General features: G+C 36.2%; 2 protein-coding genes across 3 annotated transcripts; one reads left to right on the top strand and one right to left on the bottom strand.

The window, feature by feature from the left end:
- The first annotated feature begins 8,594 nt into the window (after positions 1-8,594).
- On the top strand, positions 8,595-13,452 carry KFase (kynurenine formamidase). The gene is made up of 6 exons (XM_019047543.2): positions 8,595-8,967; positions 9,898-10,005; positions 11,202-11,415; positions 11,904-12,074; positions 12,178-12,301; positions 13,310-13,452. Exons 1-6 carry the CDS (start codon positions 8,838-8,840, stop codon positions 13,448-13,450), a joined length of 888 nt encoding a protein of 295 aa, XP_018903088.2. The 5' UTR covers positions 8,595-8,837; the 3' UTR covers positions 13,451-13,452.
- An 83-nt stretch (positions 13,453-13,535) lies between these two features.
- Positions 13,536-21,273, bottom strand: LOC109034415 (serine protease 33). 2 transcript variants are annotated; one of them, XM_019047542.2, is made up of 9 exons: positions 21,075-21,273; positions 20,298-20,517; positions 19,138-19,321; positions 17,947-18,087; positions 16,861-17,016; positions 16,467-16,570; positions 15,414-15,581; positions 14,829-14,970; positions 13,536-14,051 (listed from the first exon to the last, which is right to left on the bottom strand). In XM_019047542.2, exons 1-9 carry the CDS (start codon positions 21,098-21,100, stop codon positions 13,852-13,854), a joined length of 1,341 nt encoding a protein of 446 aa, XP_018903087.2. In that variant the 5' UTR covers positions 21,101-21,273; the 3' UTR covers positions 13,536-13,851. The 2 variants fall into 2 exon arrangements, with proteins under 2 accessions (XP_018903087.2, XP_018903086.2); XM_019047541.2 differs by having other exon boundaries at positions 16,467-16,573; positions 21,075-21,272.
- Positions 21,274-22,561: the final 1,288 nt, after the last annotated feature.

Genomic DNA, 22,561 nt, shown 5'->3' with positions numbered 1-22,561 from the left:
AGCAAGGCTTATTGTGTTATCACACATCATTTCCTATTTTGGAGGCGTCGGGCCTGCACGGATGATAGATAACGCAAGCTCGGTCAGAGAAACTTTCTCTCGGGGACCAGGAAGGATCTCAACACACACGCTATTTACTAAAGATTAAACGGACTACAGAGCGCTAGAAAACAACAATATCACCACGCAACAACTGCAGCGGCAGAGAAATCTCCTCTCATTGATGTATCCGACGGAGTAACAATGACATAAGTCCTCATCGGACCAAAGACGAACTCGAAAAAATTCTTAATCTCGTCTCTACTTTTCTATCCGTGAGTTCAAGTCTCCTGAGTCTCCGCGGCTGGGCGCATGTGGCGCAGCGTTTTGGCGGTAACTTGAACTACATCGCGCTGCTGCCTTCCTTTCGTTCATTGATAAACACGTTGGTAAGATACTTTACGTGCATATGAGAGTAATGTGTGTGTATGTGGTGGGGGGGGGGGGGGGGGGGGGGCAGGCCTCTTGCCACAGCGCGGCTCGAAAGACTTGGACCGAGGAATAATAATAGGAATTCAATTCAATTTTCATCAAGATCTTTGAGGATCTTTGAGGTAAAGAGGAAAAACTAAAAAGTTAAGGTCCAAGTGGAGCTTTTAGTGAATGATTATCTAAATTACTGAAAATCACCCTCCATCTAAAAATAAGGTGTAAAAGCAGTAGTAGTCTCTGAAAGCATAAGCCTCTTGATTATATCATAAGCTCAGCAGTTTTGTTATATTTTTCTCTAAAAAAAAATGTTGTTGAATCCAACAATTTTCAATTAAGTCGTTCCAATAGTACCGTGCTGCATAAGGGAAAACGCCGAATTAACACTCGAACGTTGCCAAATTTCTCCCTGTAAAATATTTATTTTTGAGAAACTTAATGAATATCTCTTCACGATTTTCAGATACGCTGGATTGAATTGCGAATAAAATTGTTTGAAAAATTATCGTAAAAAAATCGCGAGTTATTAGAAAATTTGTCCTTAATCAGAGGAGATATAACAACATTTGAGTGATCGTAAGACGTTTTTCCGTAACACGGCAGTGAAGATCTCTAGATGTCGTAAAAGCGTTGCCAACGTGGAAGGGAATTATTTGATTTTCTCTAATAGATGATATGTAATAGGGTATTTTCCTCCGAAGAACGGCAACCATGAGCGTGAATGAACGCCGTCGTCGCGCCGCCGCGCCGCGCCGGTCCAGTTCCAGATGGGCCCCCTCATCCTCCGTTCTAGACAAGAACCGCCTAACTCCAATATGTAAACCCCATTCAGTTATGCGATCCTCGCTGAACACGGCAGTATTGAAGCAGGGGTTCATTCAGCTCACTGCCACCAAGGCCACGGAGGCCAGTTTAAATCAAGCGATCAAGTGTCGACCATAATATAGGCATTACCTCAAAGGCAGGACTGTCCGTGCGAAACTCACAGCAGTCTTGTCCGGGTTCGTCACCTTAAAAAAGTTCGTGCAAAGACCATTGTCAGTTGAGGTAATGCCGCGTCATTTAAGAAATCAATTCCATGAACTGTGGTGTGATAAGTTCCTGATGTATGGAAGCTTCTACTGCCATGCCATGATTATTCAGACGTTGAGTCATTTTTCCTGTAAAATTCAAGTTTTTTTTTTTTTTTTTTTTTTTTTTTCTGCTGGTTTAATGGCTTCGTGTCTATAGCACCTTCAGCCAACTTTAGACAATGTTTAGTGTCCGTAGACATCAGGCTCCATGCTCCGGCTTTTCTAATTTTCAGGGATTAGGGCCGAGGAGAATCTGTTTCAGCAGATCTACTCGTCAATTCCGTGAAAATTAGGCGCCACCACCGGGATTCGAACCCGGGACCTATTGACCTAGAGTCAGACGCGCTGACCACTAGGCAAACCTGGCCGGCAAAATTCAAGTTTATCTTATAAGATTAGTGCATTTTTCATTTCTGATTTTGTTTTTTCTAGGGGTGGGGTGGGGGGGGGGGGGGGGACTACACTTGCACTTACAATTAATTGAAAATTCCAGGAGGAAGTATTCATAACTCTACTAAAAAATGAGTATTTTCAATATTTCAATTGAGGGAAACTTGGTCATATCTAACGGGTCAAACGATGATCCTCCACGGCATAGTAGTCCAACTACTGCGATAAGGTCGCATGCTTTAAAATGACCGAGCACAGTACAACAAGAACGAGACTCTTTTTTTCTCTTTTTCTCTCCAGTTCACCTGAACAGTGTTCAGCAAATAAGAGTCAAGCTGTTCGCGGGTAAAAATATTCTCCTCAGCTTAAATAGAGGTTTTCTCAATGAAAAGAAGCTCCTTCGATATCAAAAAATATTTTTTCAATTTACGGAAAAGATTTTCGACTTGAAAAAAAAATTAGCCAGCTAAAGTTTTTTTTTTTTTTTTTTTTTTTTTTTTTTTTTTTTTTTTTTTTTTAATGAAAACATTTCTCCCAGTAAAACGAAAAAAAAAAATTAAAATTGAAATCTAAATAACTCTTTTGGAGAAAAATAACTTTCCTCGGGACAAAAATGATATATTTTTGAATTTAAAAAAAAAGAAAAAAAGAAAAATGCACTGGCAATTTTTAAGAATTTGAATTTTCACGTGAGTATTTTTCAGTTTGAGATGATGAAATCTCAAAGATGTCATCTAACTCCTGGATCCTCGACGACCTTCGAATGACGTCATCATAAAAACCCTCCATAATCGACTCCACCGGGCCCGAGAGCAGCAGCACTGACATGCGGCATCCATCGAAAACGATGCGATCCGTTCCGTGGCTGCTCTCTAGCCACCCTGCAAGGCCACGGCCGAGACGGCATTTAAGAAGTTGTTCTTTATCAGATAACCTGAGCAGCGACGATTGTTCCGAGACCGCGGCCCGACCGCCGCGCTGTCAAATCGACCATAAAATAAACTACTCTTTATGGAATCTCACACCTCTGAGAGTCAAACATAATATGGATATCCTGTCGTGCTAAGGGTGAAGCCGTCTGCATAGCCAGGCAATGTCAAATTTCGCCTCATATGATGCTTTACCGAAAAACGTTTCATGCTTCTTTTTAAACATGCCGGCGAATTTTATTCGAAAAATTAAGAGTTTCAGAAAATGTCATGGAAGATATTTTTAACTTTTCTAGACAGTGATTGATCGGGGGGAAATTTGGCAACGTACGGTACGGATGCTTATACGGCCTTCTACCTTAGCTATGGAGAAAGGCTCTTTATTAAGGAGCGTCTATAGGTACGAAGATGTAGAATTGTAGATACATTACATCTAGATCCACTTCTCCTTCCCCAAAACATGCTGCGTTGAACCGAGAAGACCTCGGAACTATGTTTTTACCTTTCTTACGACCTACAAACCATAATTGAATACCTTTTTTCGAAAAGCGTTCAACTCTCTCGAGATTTGGTGAATACGAGTAATTAAAATCGCATAGTTGTCTATAAGCTTTTGTATATTCCTTTGCACTAAAACGAAAATTCAAATTCAATTCTTTACCTAAAACTCCAAAGGTAAACCAATCTAAATTTGTCAGTACGAGAGGTTAAAAAAGAAAAAGTATTAGGTAGGTACCTATCTTCAGTTTATTTTGTCTAACTACACGAGTTAGGCACTTTTGCGAAACCACACGTTTAATTCTGGTCAATATCCCAAAAAATATTTCAGCTGTACCCATGCATTGTGCTTCGTCATTACCACGGGTTCATTTTATTCCTCTTATCAACCACATCTGATATCAGCTCGAATTAAAAAAGAAAAAAGAAAAAAAAACAGCTCAAAACTCCACGAAAGGAAAACAAAAGACAAAGCATTTAGGAGCAAGTAAAGGAGAATTCCGAGCGAGATAAAATCGATTTCAATGGTAAAATGACAGTATACATGTGGAGAGATGTAAGCAGCATACACGAATATGAAACCGGAAATATAGGAATCCTAACTCCACAGCGCGACGACCCACGCTGCCGCCACGCCGAACCACGCGCTGTACTGGCTACTCAACAGTCACACGGACGGACGGTACGTCGAGGATAACCTAACGCCTGGATTGCTCAACTAATCCTACTCATCGGGCACCATAGTTGCCTATGCAAAAAATTGAAGGCAGACTGTATATGCCGTCACTCGCAACGCAAACGCAACACCAACAAGGAAGGAACAATGCGAGGGGCGTCGCGAATGCCTGCACGGAATGGTAAAACTGTCTTTTTTTATTTTATTTATTTATTTTTTTTTATGAAAAACTCAGAGATTTAATCTGTATCTCAGTATTAGCTGAAAATCAATTAACTTTCGTTTATTTACAGCATGCATCAATCATTCTGTGTCCGCAAACCGGACCGTTGGTGTTACTATGCATTTATATACTTTTCTAATCTAGCGTTTAAGTCTCCAAACACATGCACGTTCAAAAAAAACGCCTAAAAGTTAATGATGCATGGTTCGAAGTTTCGGACCCAACTCGCAGTCGGAAACAGCTGTTTCTGGAATATAACAAGATGACCAATGTCAAAAATATCCTTGGGAAGTTAAGAGGAAAAAATGAAACACCGGAAACCGGGCAATGTTAGAGCATAAAAGCGAAATTGCCCAAAGTCACAAAAAGTTGCGAAAAAAGGAGGAGAGTAAGAGGTGGGAAAATCCCCCAAAAATATACTTTCCTGCTCAAAACCTTCACGCTTATCTATTTTTATTATTCCTGAGAAAAATTATGTGTACTGACAGAGCCAACTGATCCTAAAGTTACGTTACAAATTACAATTATTTCAGTGCGCTGTTTGACTGAAATGGACTATGATTGTTCGGGTTGTAAACTGAACGTCAAAGAAAACGACCAATTTCACCTTTGTGCGAAGGATTTGAACATTTTTGTAGTACCTAAAATCACTGTGCTAACACTGTGATACGTAAAACTTTCATGAAAAAACATGCCCATATTTTAATCGTTTAGCACTCGCGCTTTTTTGAACGTGCATGTTTGGAGACTTAAACGCTGCGGTAGAACAGTAGACAAATGCATAGAAACATCATCGCCGGTCGTGACTCAAACCCATTCAGGAATTTCGTACCTTCATTCAATCTTTCTCTACTTCGACCCCTTCCCAAGCCCCTCACCCACCACTACCTAACCCCGTTCCCCATTTGCCGCCTCGTGTAACACAACGCAACGCAAATATTTAAGTAATGCGATTAAATGGAATAACATAGATTTAACCATGAATTCAATCTTTTTTTTCTCCATCAATGTAAGTTTTTTGATTCTTTGTTGCATATTTACATTTAATCCGGTGTTTAGCATCAATGTGACTGAGTTTAACAAAAGAATCCGAGTATAACAAAAATGTTTAACATAATTAATAGAATTGAACAAAATTTTTAAGTCGATTTTTTTTTTACTTTTTTTAAGACATATTTTACAGTGAGAGGAACGATAAGATTTTTTTTTCAATTTTTACATTTTATAGAACAATTAGATTTTTTGAAAGTCTAAGTCGAACAGTCAGTTTTACCATGTATACAAAAAAACTATCAGGGAGCGCGAATCTATTCGAAAAACGCTTTAATAGATTGCTCTCTGAGATTTGATTGAACCGATGAGCGACACCGTGAACCTTTCGGTTGGTATCGTCCTTGGTGTTGTATCTTACTGAAAACCACATTATTTCTGGCATCTTGCATCTTCCCTCAAAACCTATTCTCATAGATGTAATATTTAATAACTCAACTTAACAAAATCCCAGTCTTAGATTTGGATTGCATTTTGCACTATATCTGACTCTCATAAAAACACATATCTGCAAAGAGAAACCAATGGCGTGTATGTTGTTTCTAAAATGATTCAACTGATCAACATGAATCGATGGACACCAATTCGATCGAAAAATTATTTTAGAAAATCCGTATAGATTCGATCGACATGAATCGATCGAAAAACTAAAACGTGAATTAATCGACGTGATTCGATCGACGACCGTGAATCGATCGAAAAACATGTGAATCGGTCGAATTTTGTCGATCGAATCGGTTTTCATCGATTTATGTCGATCGATCCACGTTTTCATTATTCGCTCGATTCATGTCGATCGAATCCAAACCCTCCGGAGGATGAGGGAAGCCTTTGATGGGCGGCACATGAAATTGGAGAGCATAACCATGAAAAAAAGAGGAGACGCAACACGCGGGTCGGGCGGTTTTACATGTTCCGTCTTCGGTTTCGTTTCACTCCCACTCGTAGCTTCTCAGTTTAGTGAGCGCGCTTCAGTTGACATAGTCCTTGCTTCATTCAATATTACTCCGTGCGCACGTTCCTTTTGAAAATTTCCGAGAGAAAATACTTTTTTTTTTTTTTTTAATTCGAGTGTTTATTGATCTTCTTTGTACAGAAACTACAATATTTGTTTTACATTATCGTTTAAAATTATCAATAAGTTCCCGTGCATGAAAACATTACCCATTTACATGCGATTCGTTTTTCATTGAATTACAAAAAAGAGAAAAAAAAGAAACGTATTGCTCGGAAATTTCATGCCGTTTTCATGCTCGGTGAAAAAATGGATTAAATTTTACAATTTGGAACCGAAATATCTGGGTCAGTTCGGGAACGACGTATACACCATTCCCAGATAAGACAGGAATATTTAGCCAATATTTAAACAATATTGTTTTGGTATTTATGCAAACATTGGGCCAATATTGGTTAAATATTGAGCCAATGTTAAAATCGTACACCATCTTTCCTTTTGGCATAAATACTGTGCCAATACTTTGGCTGAGAATACTGTGCCAGTACTTCAAAGGGAAAGTATTTGGATATCAATATTGAGACAATACTACACCAATATTGAATCAATTTAGGGGTTCGCAGCTAGGGGATGGTGGAAAAGGGTTAATTGTGGAAATAATTTTAGAAACCATGAAAAATAAAAATAATGAAACCACAGGGATATTATTGAATGGATTTTGCAGATTAGAAATTTTTCATCCACCTTGGGGATTGAACCCGGGACCTACCTAACACTAACCGACGACCCTACGATTGAGCTTCACTAGACGATGTATTTTAATGACTTAAAACCGGTATTTAACGTCGAGTTGGACGGGCAACTAGGATATTTTCCATCTGCCTGGATTTGTCCGTGTATTTATTTTACTTTTTACTTTACTATATTTTTAAATTTCTTTTATCGTTTTACTTTGTTTTATTTCCTTGCTGACTCTATTTTTTTCTTCACTCTATTTTTTTTTTTTTTCAAGCACTTCATTTTTTTTCTTTAATTATTTACTTCTTATTCCTTTACTTTGTTTTGTTTTACTGTAATTTATTTTAATACTTCATCATAATTTTTTTGACTTCAGTTAATTCTTTAAATTCATTCTATTCTTTAACCTCATTTAGTTTTTTCCCTTATACTTTATTTTTTTCTTCATCTCAGTTTTTTTACTTCATCTCCTTGCTCCCTCCAATGTTTTACTTCAGTTTAGTCTTTGACTTCATTTTATCATTAATTTGATTTACTTCATTTTATTTCTCTTCTTTTGTCTCTGTTATTCTATTATTTCCACCATTCTATTATTTTATTCATTTTTTTCTCTTAAATTTTTCATCGACATTCTGAGATGCATTTTGCATTTGATTGCAGTTTGATGTCTTCCTCATAAAGACTATGCAGGTTCGATTGCCATAATCTCACAGCTGCACAGCTACTAAGTGCAAGCTCTACAGGAGACCAATAAGCACACGAGATCAAGAATTTCTTCTTCAGTTGAATTTAAATGTTTCATTTGAAATTTGAAAAATAAAAAATAAACAACCAGATGTGAATGAATGATAACATTCTCATTCAATGATAATATTCACAACAGTACATGAACTATAAACGAAACAAAAAAGAAATAAACTGAGATCACGCGCAAATACATTGAAAATGACCTCAAGGAGGTGGAAATTCAACAATTTCTTGGGAGGCAAAAAAATATATATTATATTATATTATATTATATTAAATTTGACAACAACTGCAATAACCTTTATGAATAATAAGGTTGAAAATAATGGATAATTGTTCACAAAGAACACATTTGAGCTACGTCTTAAATCTAAGCCTTATTATGTTTAATACTTTTCGTTATGGGCAGGCATTTAGTATGATGACTTATACCGATTAGGATATCGAAAATATTTTAAAAATATTTTGAATAGCAGTATTATTGTTTAAAATATTTTCAAAATATTTTGAAAATACTTACCAATGCATTACTGTCTTTTAAAATGTTTTTAAAATATATAATAAATATTTTGAATATAAATATTATATGTACTGATATTTTAAAAATACTCTCACGATATAAATTTTTACAGTATTGAAATACAAATATTTTGAAAATATTTTTATGATGTTTTGGGTAAACATATTATTTTTAAAAATACTAAATGATGATTCTTTAAATATTTTCTAAAAAAATAATTTTGATTATAATATTATCAAAATATAGTCAGTATTGTGTAAATATTGCGACAGTACTGACAATATTTGCCCAATATTGTAAAAATATTATGTCTTATCTGGGTTAGTTTCCCTATTTACATAAGTGCTTTTGCAAATGAGCCAGAAATTGTGGTTCCGAATTGAAAATGCAGCTCAAATGATTCTACATGGACACCTACTGGACGCGTTTCATCCGTTACTGATCCCGTTTTAATATATTATATTTAATAGAGACAAAAATTACAAGTGAAGAATAACGTGAGCGGCGTGTTTCTCAGACACGAGTCATCGGGTGCAAGGTGTCTTCAATTTTCGTTGTTTATTTATTAATATGTCCTCATCGAACGGAACCGATGACGAAAGGAATAGTGAGCTGGAGCGGTTATATTCGCCGAGCCAGTGGAGCCATCGTTACTCTGCAGAGGAGGTCATCGCAAAACATATTCAGATAATAACTCAAGGTAAGGCTGAAAAACATAAAACTGCCATGTAGAGTGAGGATTTTGAAGAAAAACTCGGATATTGCCAACATTTTTCCCGATTCAATATTTAATTTCCAGAAAATTAAAAAAAAGCACTTTCAGTATTTTGCCTTGAAATATGAGATGTAATAGAGTAACGTTATCTTTGTCAAAAAAAAAAAAAATTAAAGAAAAGTATCGATGCCGAATTGTAAAGCTGAAAAATGCGCATCCCCGATTATGACAATGCAAATCGATTGCTAAGGTGCGAAAGCACTTACTTCCATTGCGGTTTTTCAAAATCTCCGCTCCTAGTTTTTTTTTTTCGGAGAGAATCATGTCAACCGTATGACTTGAAATTCATACAGAATATTCTGCAAACCGAGAGGAAACATCAAGGAATTTTCCTCGCTTTTTAACTTCTCCCCAGAATCTGAGAGACACCTCTGGCAGCACAGGACAGAGCATTGCGAATTTACGCCTCGCGCCGTCGCGCCTTCAATTTTGCAGATGCAACACGGACATTTATCAAGCACGAATAGTTGCATCTCTGCGCCGTCATCAAAGCGCACCCTTTCCCTTGCTCCTTGCTCTAATTCCGTACTGTCTTCGTTTTCATTTGTCTTATTTGTAGTAGATCCACGTACTGTATAGGTCCATCTTTTACTTTTTCGGCACAATAATCCAATTCAAAATTATTCACCTTGTTACTGTAGCATCGATTCTCATATCCCTTTTTAAAGTAATCCACGCATGCAGCTTATTACTTCTAATGCCATATTCACCTCTCTAAGGACAGATAAATACCCACACGTCTTTTTTCACTCTTAAACTGGCTCTGCACCTGTACCTATATAACATTGTGAAATTTCTTCCTATTTGTAACAAGCTCATGGCAATTGGTTAATTGTACCTACTCTTTTATTTCAGAGAGCGAAAAAGTACTCAAACTGTTCCCAAAGCATGAACTGGAAGTTTCCTATGGCCATGGCGACCGACAAAAGTGTGATATATTTTACCCAACAACAGGTCTGGCAGGTAATAAGCAATGATTTTGAAGACTTCGGTTACTTCAAAGCTGCATTTCCCCCGAATTTTTCACAGTAGATGCATTTACACTAGTTTTACTCGAAATCATTAATACCTCAATTTTTTCAAAAACTGCACTTATGCGCCTTGTCCTCCAAGCCCCTCATTTCACATTAAGCCCCGTTTTTTTCCGATCTCGTCATATTTACTGCAATTTTATTTATACAGTCGGTAAAAGCAGCGAGGTGAAACATTTTTGTAATTGGTTGTTTTTCTTTGCGCTGCGTTCAAGTCTCCAAAAATATGTAACTTCAGCCTTCGCTTGGAAGCCTTAGATGGAAAAAGTGACGCACTAAAGGAGGGAGCGGAGGGAAGGATCTGTTATCTGTGTTAATGTTACTCACCTTCGTTCACGCATAAAAATTGAGGCAGTGGGAGAGAGGGGGAGGAGGAGGAGGAGGGCAAGAGAGCGCAATTCACACGGCATTTTAAACTCGATTTCGCCAGTGATCCTATTTGGTGGTATTCCTGTAAAGTTACACCTATAATTATTACACTTAAAATTAACATTATTTGCTATGTCATTAATTCTCGGATGGTACAATGTGCTGTAATGAGTTTTTCGCTTATTATGAGTTTTACATTACCTACATTTAATGCGCAACGATATAAACAATTCAACTCTCCACGTAAAAAACTAATGCATCTGATTTCAATTTAGTCTCCTTAAGTTTCATGTGACTGTCTACGGAGATTTTTATTACAGAAAATTTGCAATAGAGATTTTTTCTGTGGAAATGGGTCGAAAATTCAGATCATAAAATTTCGACGTATGCTTTATTGTGTATTTAAGAATAAGTTGTGAGCGGTTGAATCATTCTGTGCAAGAAGAGAGGGGAATGTTTTCGGCCATTCCATGCCTTGAAATGGTAGGCTAGGATTTTAAAAAGCCTTTCCTATAGACTTCAATCTTTGAATCGCAAAATTCAAACCGTCCTGCTTCCGGTGGTTAGAAGTAGTTGTCGTTGGTCTGCTTTTTTTTTAAAAAAAAATAAAAATAAAACAAGATCGCGGAAATTTGCAACCTCACAAATTGAAGTACGTATTTTGCTTTTGCAACTTTCATCATCAATACTATGTGAATGACATTTTAATTTTTGTTTTCTTAAGTTTGTTTTTGGCTTCTTTATTTTCCATTTCTTTAGGTGCCCCCATTTTAGCTTTCATTCATGGAGGAATGTGGCAAATGATGGATAGGACCCAGTATCGTTCAGTTGCAGCAGGGTTTGCTGACGCAGGGTTCCAGGTCGTTGTTGCCGGGTATGATCTTGCGCCAACTGTGACGCTGGCGCAGATGGAATCGCAAATCCAACAACTGGGCTCTTTTCTCCTCTCAAAAGCTGCTGAAAGTGGATCTAGGTCAGATAGTCAACTTCTGTGTATTCATGGTTGAATTAGGGATCACCTGGATCATCGCTTCAATATTGCTCCTGAGATTGCTTTAGAGTTTAATGTGGAACCCCAAAAAATAGGACCATGGGTTCTTCGGTCATATACATGGATGGTATCGCATGCCACCAAAGAGATGTCAGAAACGCGTAAGCTCAAAATTTTACGCCAGTGTTAAAAAATTTACGCAGGTATCTATTTTATATTTTTTTCTTCCCTCAATTTTTTCTGACAAAAATAAGCGCAAATAAACGACCAAACGCAAGCAAATTAAAATTATTTGCTTCTTCTAAAGATTTTTTAAAAGGAAAAAGGGAAACAATTTTTTTTTTATGAAAAAAAACTTGTCACTCGGGTTTTTTTTTACCTCTCTCTGACCATTCTCAATAATAGAGGGGCTGAAGAAATTTTATTATCAAATGTCACAAAAATTTGGTTATTTTTTTTCCTTTTTGCAGGGGCGTGTGGGTTTGCGGACACTCGGCTGGTGCACATTTGGCATCCCTTTTGTTACATTACAAACCGGTTGTAGATAATTTACTGTTTCAAGGAGTGATTCTGATCTGTGGTCTTTATAATTTAGACCCCCTATTAGACACGTCATACAATGATGCCTTACGCTTAGACAGGTACCTAATTTCAAACTTATTAAACTATAATTTCTCATCTTTTCAGTACATTACTTGCCGGTGAGCACATCCTCCTAATCACTCGTAATTCTTATATTTTCAGAGAGAAAGCACAAGACATCAGCCCTGTGAACCGAGGATTTTGTGATAAGCGAGTGAAAATCTTAATCATAACAGCTGAGTTTGATTCACCTGCCTTTAAACAGCAATCAATGGCATATTTTGAGGTAGGTACGCAATTTTCTATTTTACTACATATTTTACCATACCTAACTGTTTTACGTCGGGGAAAAAGGGAAAACTGGACTGAGTGGAAATTTGATCACAAGCGAAAAAATTGCAGGCACTCTGGCTTATGGATGAGTCTCGATACAACTATTCTTGTCCCCGGGATATCTGTGTTGCATACGAAAAAATTGCAGGCGCTCTTGATTTCTTCAGCACAACTTATGACCGCGGTTATCGGTATCTCGAGGATTTTGTAACGTTGCCATGGCGTTACGCGACGCATCCGAATTTCAGGGATTTCATGGTAAACACGTTCGTCAATGCGACACAATAAGAAACCCTTGAGAACTAACGACCGCGGCATGCGTTGAGCTGCAGAAAACCAGAGCGCCTGCAATTTTTTGGTATGCAACACGGACATCCCGAGAACACGAATAGTTGTATCCAGACCCAGTTATTGAAAATAAGCCGGGGTTCCTTCGATTCTTCCCGCTTGTGATAACAAAATCGTAGCACAAGAGGGCAGTTTGACTTCTTAGGTAATCAAATTGCGAAAAAAAAAAAGAAAAAGAAAATAGGGTGTATTATTAATAAATACATAAATACTATGGAGGCTATATTCGTGTGGCAATCACTCGCTATTGACTATATCGGCGACTGAAAACTTAATCTCCTCATTTAATTTACTTGGAAATATGTGAGAGTCGTAGGTACCCTTTTAATTACCTATTCATGTGCCTTCCGTATGTGAAACGCGTTTGAAAAACAGGGTCTGGCACATTCAAAGGACCTGGGCTTGCCGAAGTCAATCAACCCTTCAACACTAGATTGAGCTGCTCACCTGACTTGGCTCCTCAGACGCAACTTTTCGTTTTGGAGATCACCTATACAAGTAGTCGGCTATCTCAGATGAGCTGGATCATTATAATTTTAATTCATTTAATGTTTTCATGTCTTACCTCTCTGATCACTTTCTCTCTTTTAAATGTTTGCAATTTTTGTTGCAGCTCATGGTCAAAAAATCTGAAAATATAACTTTACTGGAGATCAAGAATGTAGATCACTTTGACATAATTGAACAGATGAGCAATCCAAAATTCGAACTAGTCTCGAGAATAATAGAAATGGTGAGCAATAAAGTTAGTTGAATATTTGGAAGAACAGAATCTTTCATTTGTCAATGCTATTTGCGTTGCCATTTCAAGCCAATCAAGCACAAATTAAACACAAAGCTTGTAAAATTATAATGTTGTATTTCAGTTTCATTTACATGAGAAAAGATACGTGAAAATAGCAATCTACAATGGTAAAATTAGAATAAACTTTTTTTCAAGACATGTCTCAAACCATTTGTAAAAAATTATGAGATCATTTATGGAACAGTTATTTTTCCAATAAAAATATTATTAAAATGTTGAATAGTTATTTTTCCCTTCGATGGTGATCTTGAGAGGTTGTAACTTCTCCAAATTAATATTAATTAGACTTGTAGTGAATCCAAACAATCCTCCAAATGTACGTTCCTGTTGTATGAGCTCAGCAGTCTAAACTAAGCTCTTAGACTTAGAATCTGTCCAAGCCAATCAGAGTGCATTCCAACATCAGTAAATAGCAATTGCTTTGAGGAGACACAGCTCTTATAATCGAACGGAAATTCGATAACTCCTCTGACCCTCCATTTAGCACCATGGGAATCTTCTTGACGAATCAGCAGTTCACCACCATACACACCAGGGCACCAATTAAGTTCTACAAAAGAAGTGAAACACACACTTTGTTTTAGTAAATGGCTACATATTTTATAATATCGTAAATTTGAGAAAAATCGGCAAGTCCCTATTCAAATACTGCAGACTCAATGACTAAATGTTTATTTTTCCCACAAAATAGTACACATCATCGCTTCTCAGATGTAAGGGCGTATTAATTACATTTCAAGGTGAACTCTGTCAACAGTAAAGCTCCATACTTTTTTGATCCATATCAAAGTAGAGACACGCTCTGAAATCAGAGGAGCAATGATATGATGATATGCATAATTGCATGGTCATAAATTTCGCATTTGTGATTCTAAGTCTTTTGAATTCTCTCTAGCTAAAAAATAGGAAAAAATTCATACCTGTTTTCACTTTAGAGATAATATTAGAGAGAGAATATATTAGAGATAATAAACATTTGGTGAAGCCTACATCTTCACTCTCTATTTTCCATCTGTTCTTTTGATTTTACTCAGGGTTAACTTTAAGGTCGTTCATCTGCAAAGACCATAGTTGGATCTAGTTTTGCAGAGAGGAACCAAGTGCATAGGCACTTTTATAAGAGCACTTTCAAGTGCAAGAAAATTATAATACCTGTAGATTATTTGTTCTGAAATAATGCAAAAAAGGTAATTTCTTCCGGTAAACTTTGTCTGATTTTGCTCTAGAATTGTTCAAGTTTGATTGTCTGTCTAGGCCATCAGCTGATCATGTTACAAAATTAACGAGAAATTTCTAACATGCAGTATCAACAAGACTTAATATTTACCTGCAAGAGCAACAGTACACAATGTATAAGACCAGCTTTCATCATCAAGTCTGCACACATGGGGATCTTTGATACGGACTTCAATGAAACTAGGATTAGTTGGTAGAAGGGACCCATCAAAATCAACAATCCATAACGCTACCTGATAAGTTAAAAATGAAGTTATAATTAATGTATAAACATCTGAGCGGAAGAAATAAGAGTCAAAGATAAATTCTGAGGCTGTCATTTACTTTTACCAACCAGAAAAAGTCTAATTAATTTAGTACCTATACAAACATTGAAATGCTTACACAGTAAAAGTAAGACATTCTTTTTCCTCTTCTTTCTTGACAATTTACTTATCTATTTTTTTTTCTTTATTGCTCTGGAGAGCAGCTGTAAGTCCAACAAAATTCAAGAGGAAAAAGTTTCTTATCTGTTGAGACATAAACAAAATTCTAGACTGAATCAATCCAGGAATTGATTTCTTTTTAGATTTTTCCCCCCTTTTAAACCATTTATTCTTTCTTCAATTAGACATAAAAAAAGAAAACAAATGGGTGACCATGTTTTATAGGAGAAAATATTGTTCTGACGACTTACTATGCCAACTGCTTCTAATATGGAGGGTGAATTATTAGGAGCTTGTTGCCACAAACAAGCTGGCTTAATTTTTCCATTGGGTTCTACTTGCTCTGAAAGCTCCAGGATTGCCACATTTGTATCAAAAGGGTCTTTCTTATAAAACGGATTGATGTGCAGTTTAGAAACCTGTATTAAAAAAAAAAAGAACAAATATTAATGACATTGCATCAACACGATCATTTCTGATATTAATTTTAAAGTAAAAGTTATTGTAGAAGATTCCAATGCCTAGGTTATAAGGTTTCAACGTAAATGGTTAGCCACTGATGTAATTGGCCAAAAAGGCTTGCAATGTTTACATTTTCCTCAGGTGATTGACAATGGCCAGGCAGTGACAACAGTACCTACTAGGTGACAACCAATATATGTTTACATTTTAAAAGACTGCAGTCTCATGTCGAATTGGGGTATAGGTCCACTGTTTTAACTGAATTATGACAACTAAAACACCCAACTCTCTTACATACAATTGAGGAGTGTTTCAGAATAGGAGCCCACATGTGCTCGTTTTGCCAGGCAGCAATCATCTAGACAAACGACAGTGTAGCTGCAACCACAGCTGCGTGTTTGTTCAGATAAGACAGATCGGAGAGACAAATTCTTCCTTGTCTCATGAGCCGTTTTCCTGATAGGCACCCTCTTCCATAGTGAAATGATGACAAATCCAACATTGGCAACACTTGCTTGGCTAATGAGGATATTGGCCAGCCAAAGATGTCTATGGTTCGCCTATAAGCGACTCTTCTATCCTTAAAATAGTAGATATCTCTTATTTTTGATGGTTAACACTAACCGCCTAATAATGACTTCACAAAACAGAGAAAGACCCTGTTTTGTGAAGAAAAATGTATTTGATGGAAGGCTTTTGTCGGAGAAAATGATTTGCTCCAGATTTAAAAATGAAAGAATTAAAAATTTCTTACACATCACTCAAAGATGATGAGGTTACACTGAAAGATAGATAGACAGTGAAACAAGCATCCGCAGGATTTGCAGTTATCGTCAACTCACATTTCGACTAAGTGAGAGTTCAGTTCCTGCCCTTGTGCTTTCTTGAATGTTGCCAAAATACACACTTAACTCCTCTACTTTGTCATGATTTGAAATACAATGAGCTGCTGAAAAAAGAAAATAAGAAAATCAAAGAAACACATCAAAAGAAAATATGTGTTCAAAAGTCAGTTTCAAATTTTCTTTCTGAGTACTCCAGTAAGAGAGATAGTGGGACTGACGGAGTAAAAATAAGGGACCCAATTTATCACCAAAAAAGTGGCTGCAAGATACAGACTTAACTTCTAATTAGTCCAAACTCTAATTCTAAAATTGGAAAATTTTACCTCCTCTTCTTAAAATATAAAATTTCATAGTAGAGATAATCATTCCAGTAATACCAAATTAGACTCACCAATGATAATGTGCTGCATTGAAATAAGGGTTCCACTGCACAAAAATACTTTAGACGATGATGATTTGACGAATATTCCAGCCAACCAGGGCCAATCACTTATTTTCCTTGGAAACATGATCTCTTTGATGGATGAATTAGTCTGTCCACAATTTTCTAAAAAGTAATGAAAATCAAATTACAATAGTTCACTCGAACAGGATTTTGGTGTAATGAACAGTTTAAGATTATACTTAGATAGTTTTATTCAAATGAATGAGTCGCTCTGGGCACTGCTTGTATATTTCATGTTCTTTCTTCATTGCTGGCAATGAAGCTTCATGGACTGAATTAAGCCAAAAGGAGTCTGACAGTTTCTCTTTCCTTCATTCTTTTTTCTCTTTTCTTCAACTTTGGTTATCTCCATTGTATATGCTTTCCTTTTTCTTTGACATTATTTATAAGGAAAGCATTTCATTCACAATTTGCATTAAACTTATTAATATTTAAACATATAACACTTTTAGCTGCATTAAAATTTACTTTTGAGTTTCATACTGTGAACACCATTTTCTACGATTGAACCTAATTCAATCGTTCAATATTTTCCTCAACAGTAAAATAAATAATTGACATTCAGGGAGGCAGCAAAAAAAAAAAAAATGTTCCGCCTACACATGTTTATAATTTGCAGCCTTTCATTTCATCCGATGGAGCAAACAGCTGTGAAATTTTTTTTTTTAAAAAAAAATTACAATTGCCAAAGTTATTTCAGAGATAGGACAATCATCACAAATTTTGCCCGAGGGTTTTGACTAACTGTAACTGTATCATCACTTTTCCACTGAAAAAAAGTGAGTCAGTCTGAGAAAAAATGGCTCTTCACAAAATAAGCGGTCCTTTACCCTACTTACCATGGTCCCAGGTGAAACTTTAAGGTTCACCACTCCTCTAGTATCTGATAAAAATTGAAGATGAGAGGATGATTTCCTGGCAAATATTTTCAAGACCCGAAGAACAATTTAGGGAATTTTCTGTCTCACTAAATTAAGTACATTGAAAGGAGTAGTGGAATTTGCTCTGATTCCTCTAAAAAATAGAACTTACCTGCAATCAGGGATTTATTATGGTGGTCTCCGCTGGTCTCAGTAAAACTGCTTGATTGCAAATTCGAGGCATCATTTTGCGATTGCAAAGGATATTGCAAAACATATTGCAAAGATATTTGAGTTACAACCGGACCAAAATCTGTTTAAAAAAAAATTCAAACATAATTCACTACTTAAAAATAACTTTATTATTTGTGTTGAAGAATGCGGTAGTATCATTAGTGGCCCCAATTTACACCTGTTTCTAAGCAGGCCTCTTTCTCCTAGACGAATTAAAAGATTGAAGGAGACTGGTGAGCCATGCTCTTCATCATTCCTCTTAACTGGTAACTGCAATGGTATCACTTCCTGTATTGCAAGTGGTCTCAGAGGCCGTCTAGGCCGTCTGAGCCACTTGTGGGTAGCATAGACAACAGCAGATGTTGCCTAAAGTGCAATTTTGAAGCACAGCCATGCATGCGTTGGATTCGATTAAAGTTAACTAAGTTGCTGTTCCAGTTCCAAATTTGTGTATCGCACACACACTTGCATTTCTCATGGTTGAGTATTGACAATTTAATCACAATCCAGTCAAGCATACTCAGTGCAAACTGACTACCACCGAATGGCTAGACATAAAAAAATACAATGAGTCAAGAAAATTGTGAAAGCAATGAGCCTGAACCATATTTGGTGGAAAGCATCTATTGGCTTATACACTATCTGTTGAATTATACAGAAAAAATCCAAAAGTGAACAATGCAAAATTTATGGACTCTTTGATGGAATCCAATTCATCAAAACTATATGAAAATAGTTAAAAGTTCACACATGGCAAGAGAATCATTTGAAAGGAGGATAGTGATGCCCTAAGAAAATTTGAGGGGCTTGGAGGACAAGGCGTATAGTGCAGTTTTTACTATTTCAAGAAATCGTGTTTGAAGTTTCAAAATTACATGGATCCTTATAGCGGAAAAAGTTCAAACTGACTTTTTGATGCTTAAAAATTGGAATTTGGGGGCAAATTTTTTCACAGAATATACAGTAAGACTTGTTTTACTTGAAATCATTAATATCTCAATTTTTTCAAAAACTGCACTTATGCGCCTTGTCCTTCAAACCCCTCATTTGTATTTTTGAGCAAAGAAGAAGGGATCATGATCTTAGATCTGTTAGAAAGTTGGCAGGAGATGGATAGCCAAGTACTCACAGGAAAATATATTCACATTTCCACTGCATAGCATTTCATCATCTACCAAAATACTTTTGATGAATGGAAGTGGTTTGTTGATGGGAAATCGTATCCTGAACTTGACTCTCTGTAATTCACTTTCATTCACTTCAGTCTTTTTCAGTTTCTCAGGGTCTGCAAGTTCTATCAAACCAACATATCTCTGGAAAAAAAATAATAATGATAACACCAACATCACAAGTAACGTACAATGATGATCAACACAAGTCTTGAAGTTTAACGCAGAAGAGCTCATTTGGAAGTATCATAACTGGAACTGGATGTGCAAAAGAGGACCATGTTTCAGATAAAAACTTGATGCTAAAAAATCTATTTTTATTAGAAGAACATGAATTTTAAAGGATCAAGATTAAGGACATTGTTCCTTGATTTTCTGGTAGAAAATAAAATGAGCTAATGAATCAGAAGCTAAAATGAGGATAACCTGATATACTTTGACGTATAGAGAAAACTGGAGTAATAATGCTGAATGACAGTAAAGAAAACCTTGACGGTGAGGTAAGACTGCATGAGCGCGTACTTTTTCTGCAGTGTTTAAGAAACTCCGATTTCATTTTATTTCATCTTATCAAACCAACACCATTATTTGAAATTTCCAAAGATTCATCTCCTCACCCGGAGGAAAAATTAGGGGAGATTTCAAGTAATGACGTTGAGTATTTTTCCATTTAAAAAGATAAACTATAACAGGGAGTCTAAGATGTCGCAAACCGAAGTAGACATTCCTGCAGTTTCACTGATAAACTACTTACTTTTTGACCCTTAGCGGTCTGAAGTCGGATAAAACCAAAATTGCAAAAAACCCATTTAGGTCCAATATCGGATAGTAGTCAAAAAGTTTGAGCTTAAGTATGTGTGGGTCCGTTGTCGGATATTCCCAACACGTATGGCGGCAAAAATATAATGCCACACATAGGAGGAGTCTTTGAGAAGTAGTATTGGACGATTTTCAGCAAAGACTCGCAGACCTGCTACGGCGGCTGTGGCAAAATGGCCGCGGACCAGAAAGGGGCAAGTACCTATAGTGATTGATCCCCAATATTCTGGGGAAAATTAACCCTCATTGAACCTATGTTAGACCTGATGGGCATGTATATTAAGGGACAAATCATACTTACTGTTGGTAGAGTGCCCCGTGCAACTAACTTGACATTTAACTTCAAAGAATTTTTACTTTTGTTCAGTGGTACTTCAATTATTCCGACACGTTCAAATTTATACGAAGACAAGTGGACAGCATTGGAACAGAGGAAACTCCGCATGGATGGGACTGCAGAAATATTTATGAAGAATATGAGGAAAAAAAGATGGGAAAAATCTGCGGGTTTCATTTTGATCCTGCAAAAATAAAAATGGTAATTAACGATCATAACTTAAAATCACACTGTAGGTAGGGTTTGATTTTAAAATTATTGATCTTGGTACTTTGCCCATTTGAAGGAAAAAAGAATTATATGATGGGGCATATATTTTACATACAAAGACGATATAATTAGAAACCTACAAGAACTGATTAGATTGTGATCATGAGAATCTCTAGAACCCAAGCTTCGTTTTGTGATTTTGATTTTAAAATTCTTTGAAACCTTCAAGGGCATAGACTCCAGAATTCTTTCACATGCTCAGCTCCTATGCATATTTAACGGAGGGTCATTCAAATCACAAGAAGTTGGATTGTGGGATCTTTCCGGTTTACTGCGTGCATTCACTAAATATAGAGGGATCCTTTCTGTGATCCTGTAATCAACAAAGATTAACCTCTTTACAGCTGTACAATCTTTTGATCTTTCACATTCATTGACTCTTCATAATTTATCTTTGATTGCAAGTCGATGAAGCCAAGGTGCTTTCATGTGTGAAATATCATAGGGTTTGTTTAAAAAAAATGTTCTCACCCATCTTCTTCGAAGTTAAATTGCATGTAACAAGGTGCACTGTATTATTTGGAGTGTAAAAATTCACGAAATGATAATTTCTTGAAACACACGAGTAAGAGTTGAGTCTTGGGTGAAAAACATTAAAAATATTTTGTTATGTAAACAAAACACATCAAACAAGGAAACCATACCTAACCTCAAATTAAAATCATGGGAGTGGAAGGGGAATGACAAGTAGTGGCCAGTGGCAAACCAGGCAGAAGCAGCACCTTCAGAAATCGAGGGTATGCAATTTACTTTGCATCTGACGCAAGATGTATGTTGTTTGTACATGTACTGCCCTGCCGTTGGGCCGTCCTGCCGAGGAGCACAGAAAATTAGGGATAGGGATGCAAGGATGTTTAAAAAGACTGAATTATTTATGATTGATGAGCAAAGAATAAAATAGTAATAGGACCAGTCCATTCTATGACATGTGATTGGTTCAGAGTTAAAGTCAGTTTTCCCTGAATATAGGTACCAATCGGAACTGTGCTTTTCCTTGGCAGTGTGACATGACTGCATATTTCAAAGATATAGCAAATGGCTGCGACTTCCCACAGACTTCTAATGCATCACCTCAGATGCAGATTAAAATAAAAACTTCACCGAGTTATGTTCAAAACTTGGGTGAAATTAGAAATCAGTTAAGTATTTTAGGTTCATACTATTCATAATTAAAGCAACTCAAAGATGATAATAATTTTTAATTTTAACTGTTTTGGCAGCTGATTCATCCCAATATCTTCAGTCATTAACTTCCATAAACAGTGCTTGATCAGTAATAATGTCAAAAAATTGTATAGGTATTTAAAATCCTTTTTATTCCTGGTAGCTACATGAAATTAAATTTTCCTGCATCAAACTAGAAAGATGCTACGTTTTTTTCCACTCATAACTGATAATGAAACACTTCTCCTTTCCATTTAATTAATTCTTGAAGTATCTTTTTTTAGTGACAAGGGCACTATTGAGTGCAAATTAAATATTTCTTTGATCAGAATTTTATAGGAAGAACATTTCAATTTAAAAGAATGGCTTGTTCAGCTTTTTTAAAATTTGAGATGTGAGAGATCAAGGTGAGAAAAATTTAGAAAAAAAGGCTTTTATTTGGAAAGGTATAAGTTTTTATTATACCTAATGATTTAATATCAGAACGACATTTAACACAAAATAAAATACTTAGATACATGAAAAATACAAACGCTGTATTCAAAGAATGAATGTTCGTCTCAGACTCAAAACTTTAAAAAATAAAAATAAAACTATTTGTACGACCAATAAAATAAACTCTTGGACATCAGTGAACTTACTGTTTATACAAATACTTGGCTGAGAAAACTAGAAAAACATTGTATTGATCACACAGAAATAGATGAAGACTGAGTAGAAAGAGCTGATTGATTTTGACCTCCGCTATCATATGATTCACAAGTGAACAAACACAGGCATTAAGACATTCGTTC

This window comes from Bemisia tabaci, chromosome 4, assembly GCF_918797505.1.
Source record: "Bemisia tabaci chromosome 4, PGI_BMITA_v3".
NCBI classification, from domain to species: Eukaryota; Metazoa; Arthropoda; class Insecta; order Hemiptera; family Aleyrodidae; genus Bemisia; species Bemisia tabaci.
The sequence above is the reverse complement of the archived record's forward strand: the minus strand, read 5'-3'. Positions and strand labels throughout refer to the sequence as shown.

Bases quoted from the DNA above. Each gene is read 5' to 3' on its own strand.
- KFase (XM_019047543.2), top strand. From the start codon at position 8,838: ATGTCCTCATCGAACGGAACCGATGACGAAAGGAATAGTGAGCTGGAG. The intron at 8,968-9,897 runs GTAAGGCTGAAA...CTTTTATTTCAG, and splicing joins TATTCAGATAATAACTCAAG to AGAGCGAAAAAGTACTCAAA. The intron at 10,006-11,201 runs GTAATAAGCAAT...CCATTTCTTTAG, and splicing joins CCCAACAACAGGTCTGGCAG to GTGCCCCCATTTTAGCTTTC.
- LOC109034415 (XM_019047541.2), bottom strand. From the start codon at position 21,100: ATGCAATTTAACTTCGAAGAAGATGG. The intron at 19,322-20,297 runs GTAAGTATGATT...TTTTTTTTCCAG, and splicing joins CACGGGGCACTCTACCAACA to AGATATGTTGGTTTGATAGA. The intron at 14,971-15,413 runs GTAAGTCGTCAG...TTAACTTATCAG, and splicing joins TATTAGAAGCAGTTGGCATA to GTAGCGTTATGGATTGTTGA.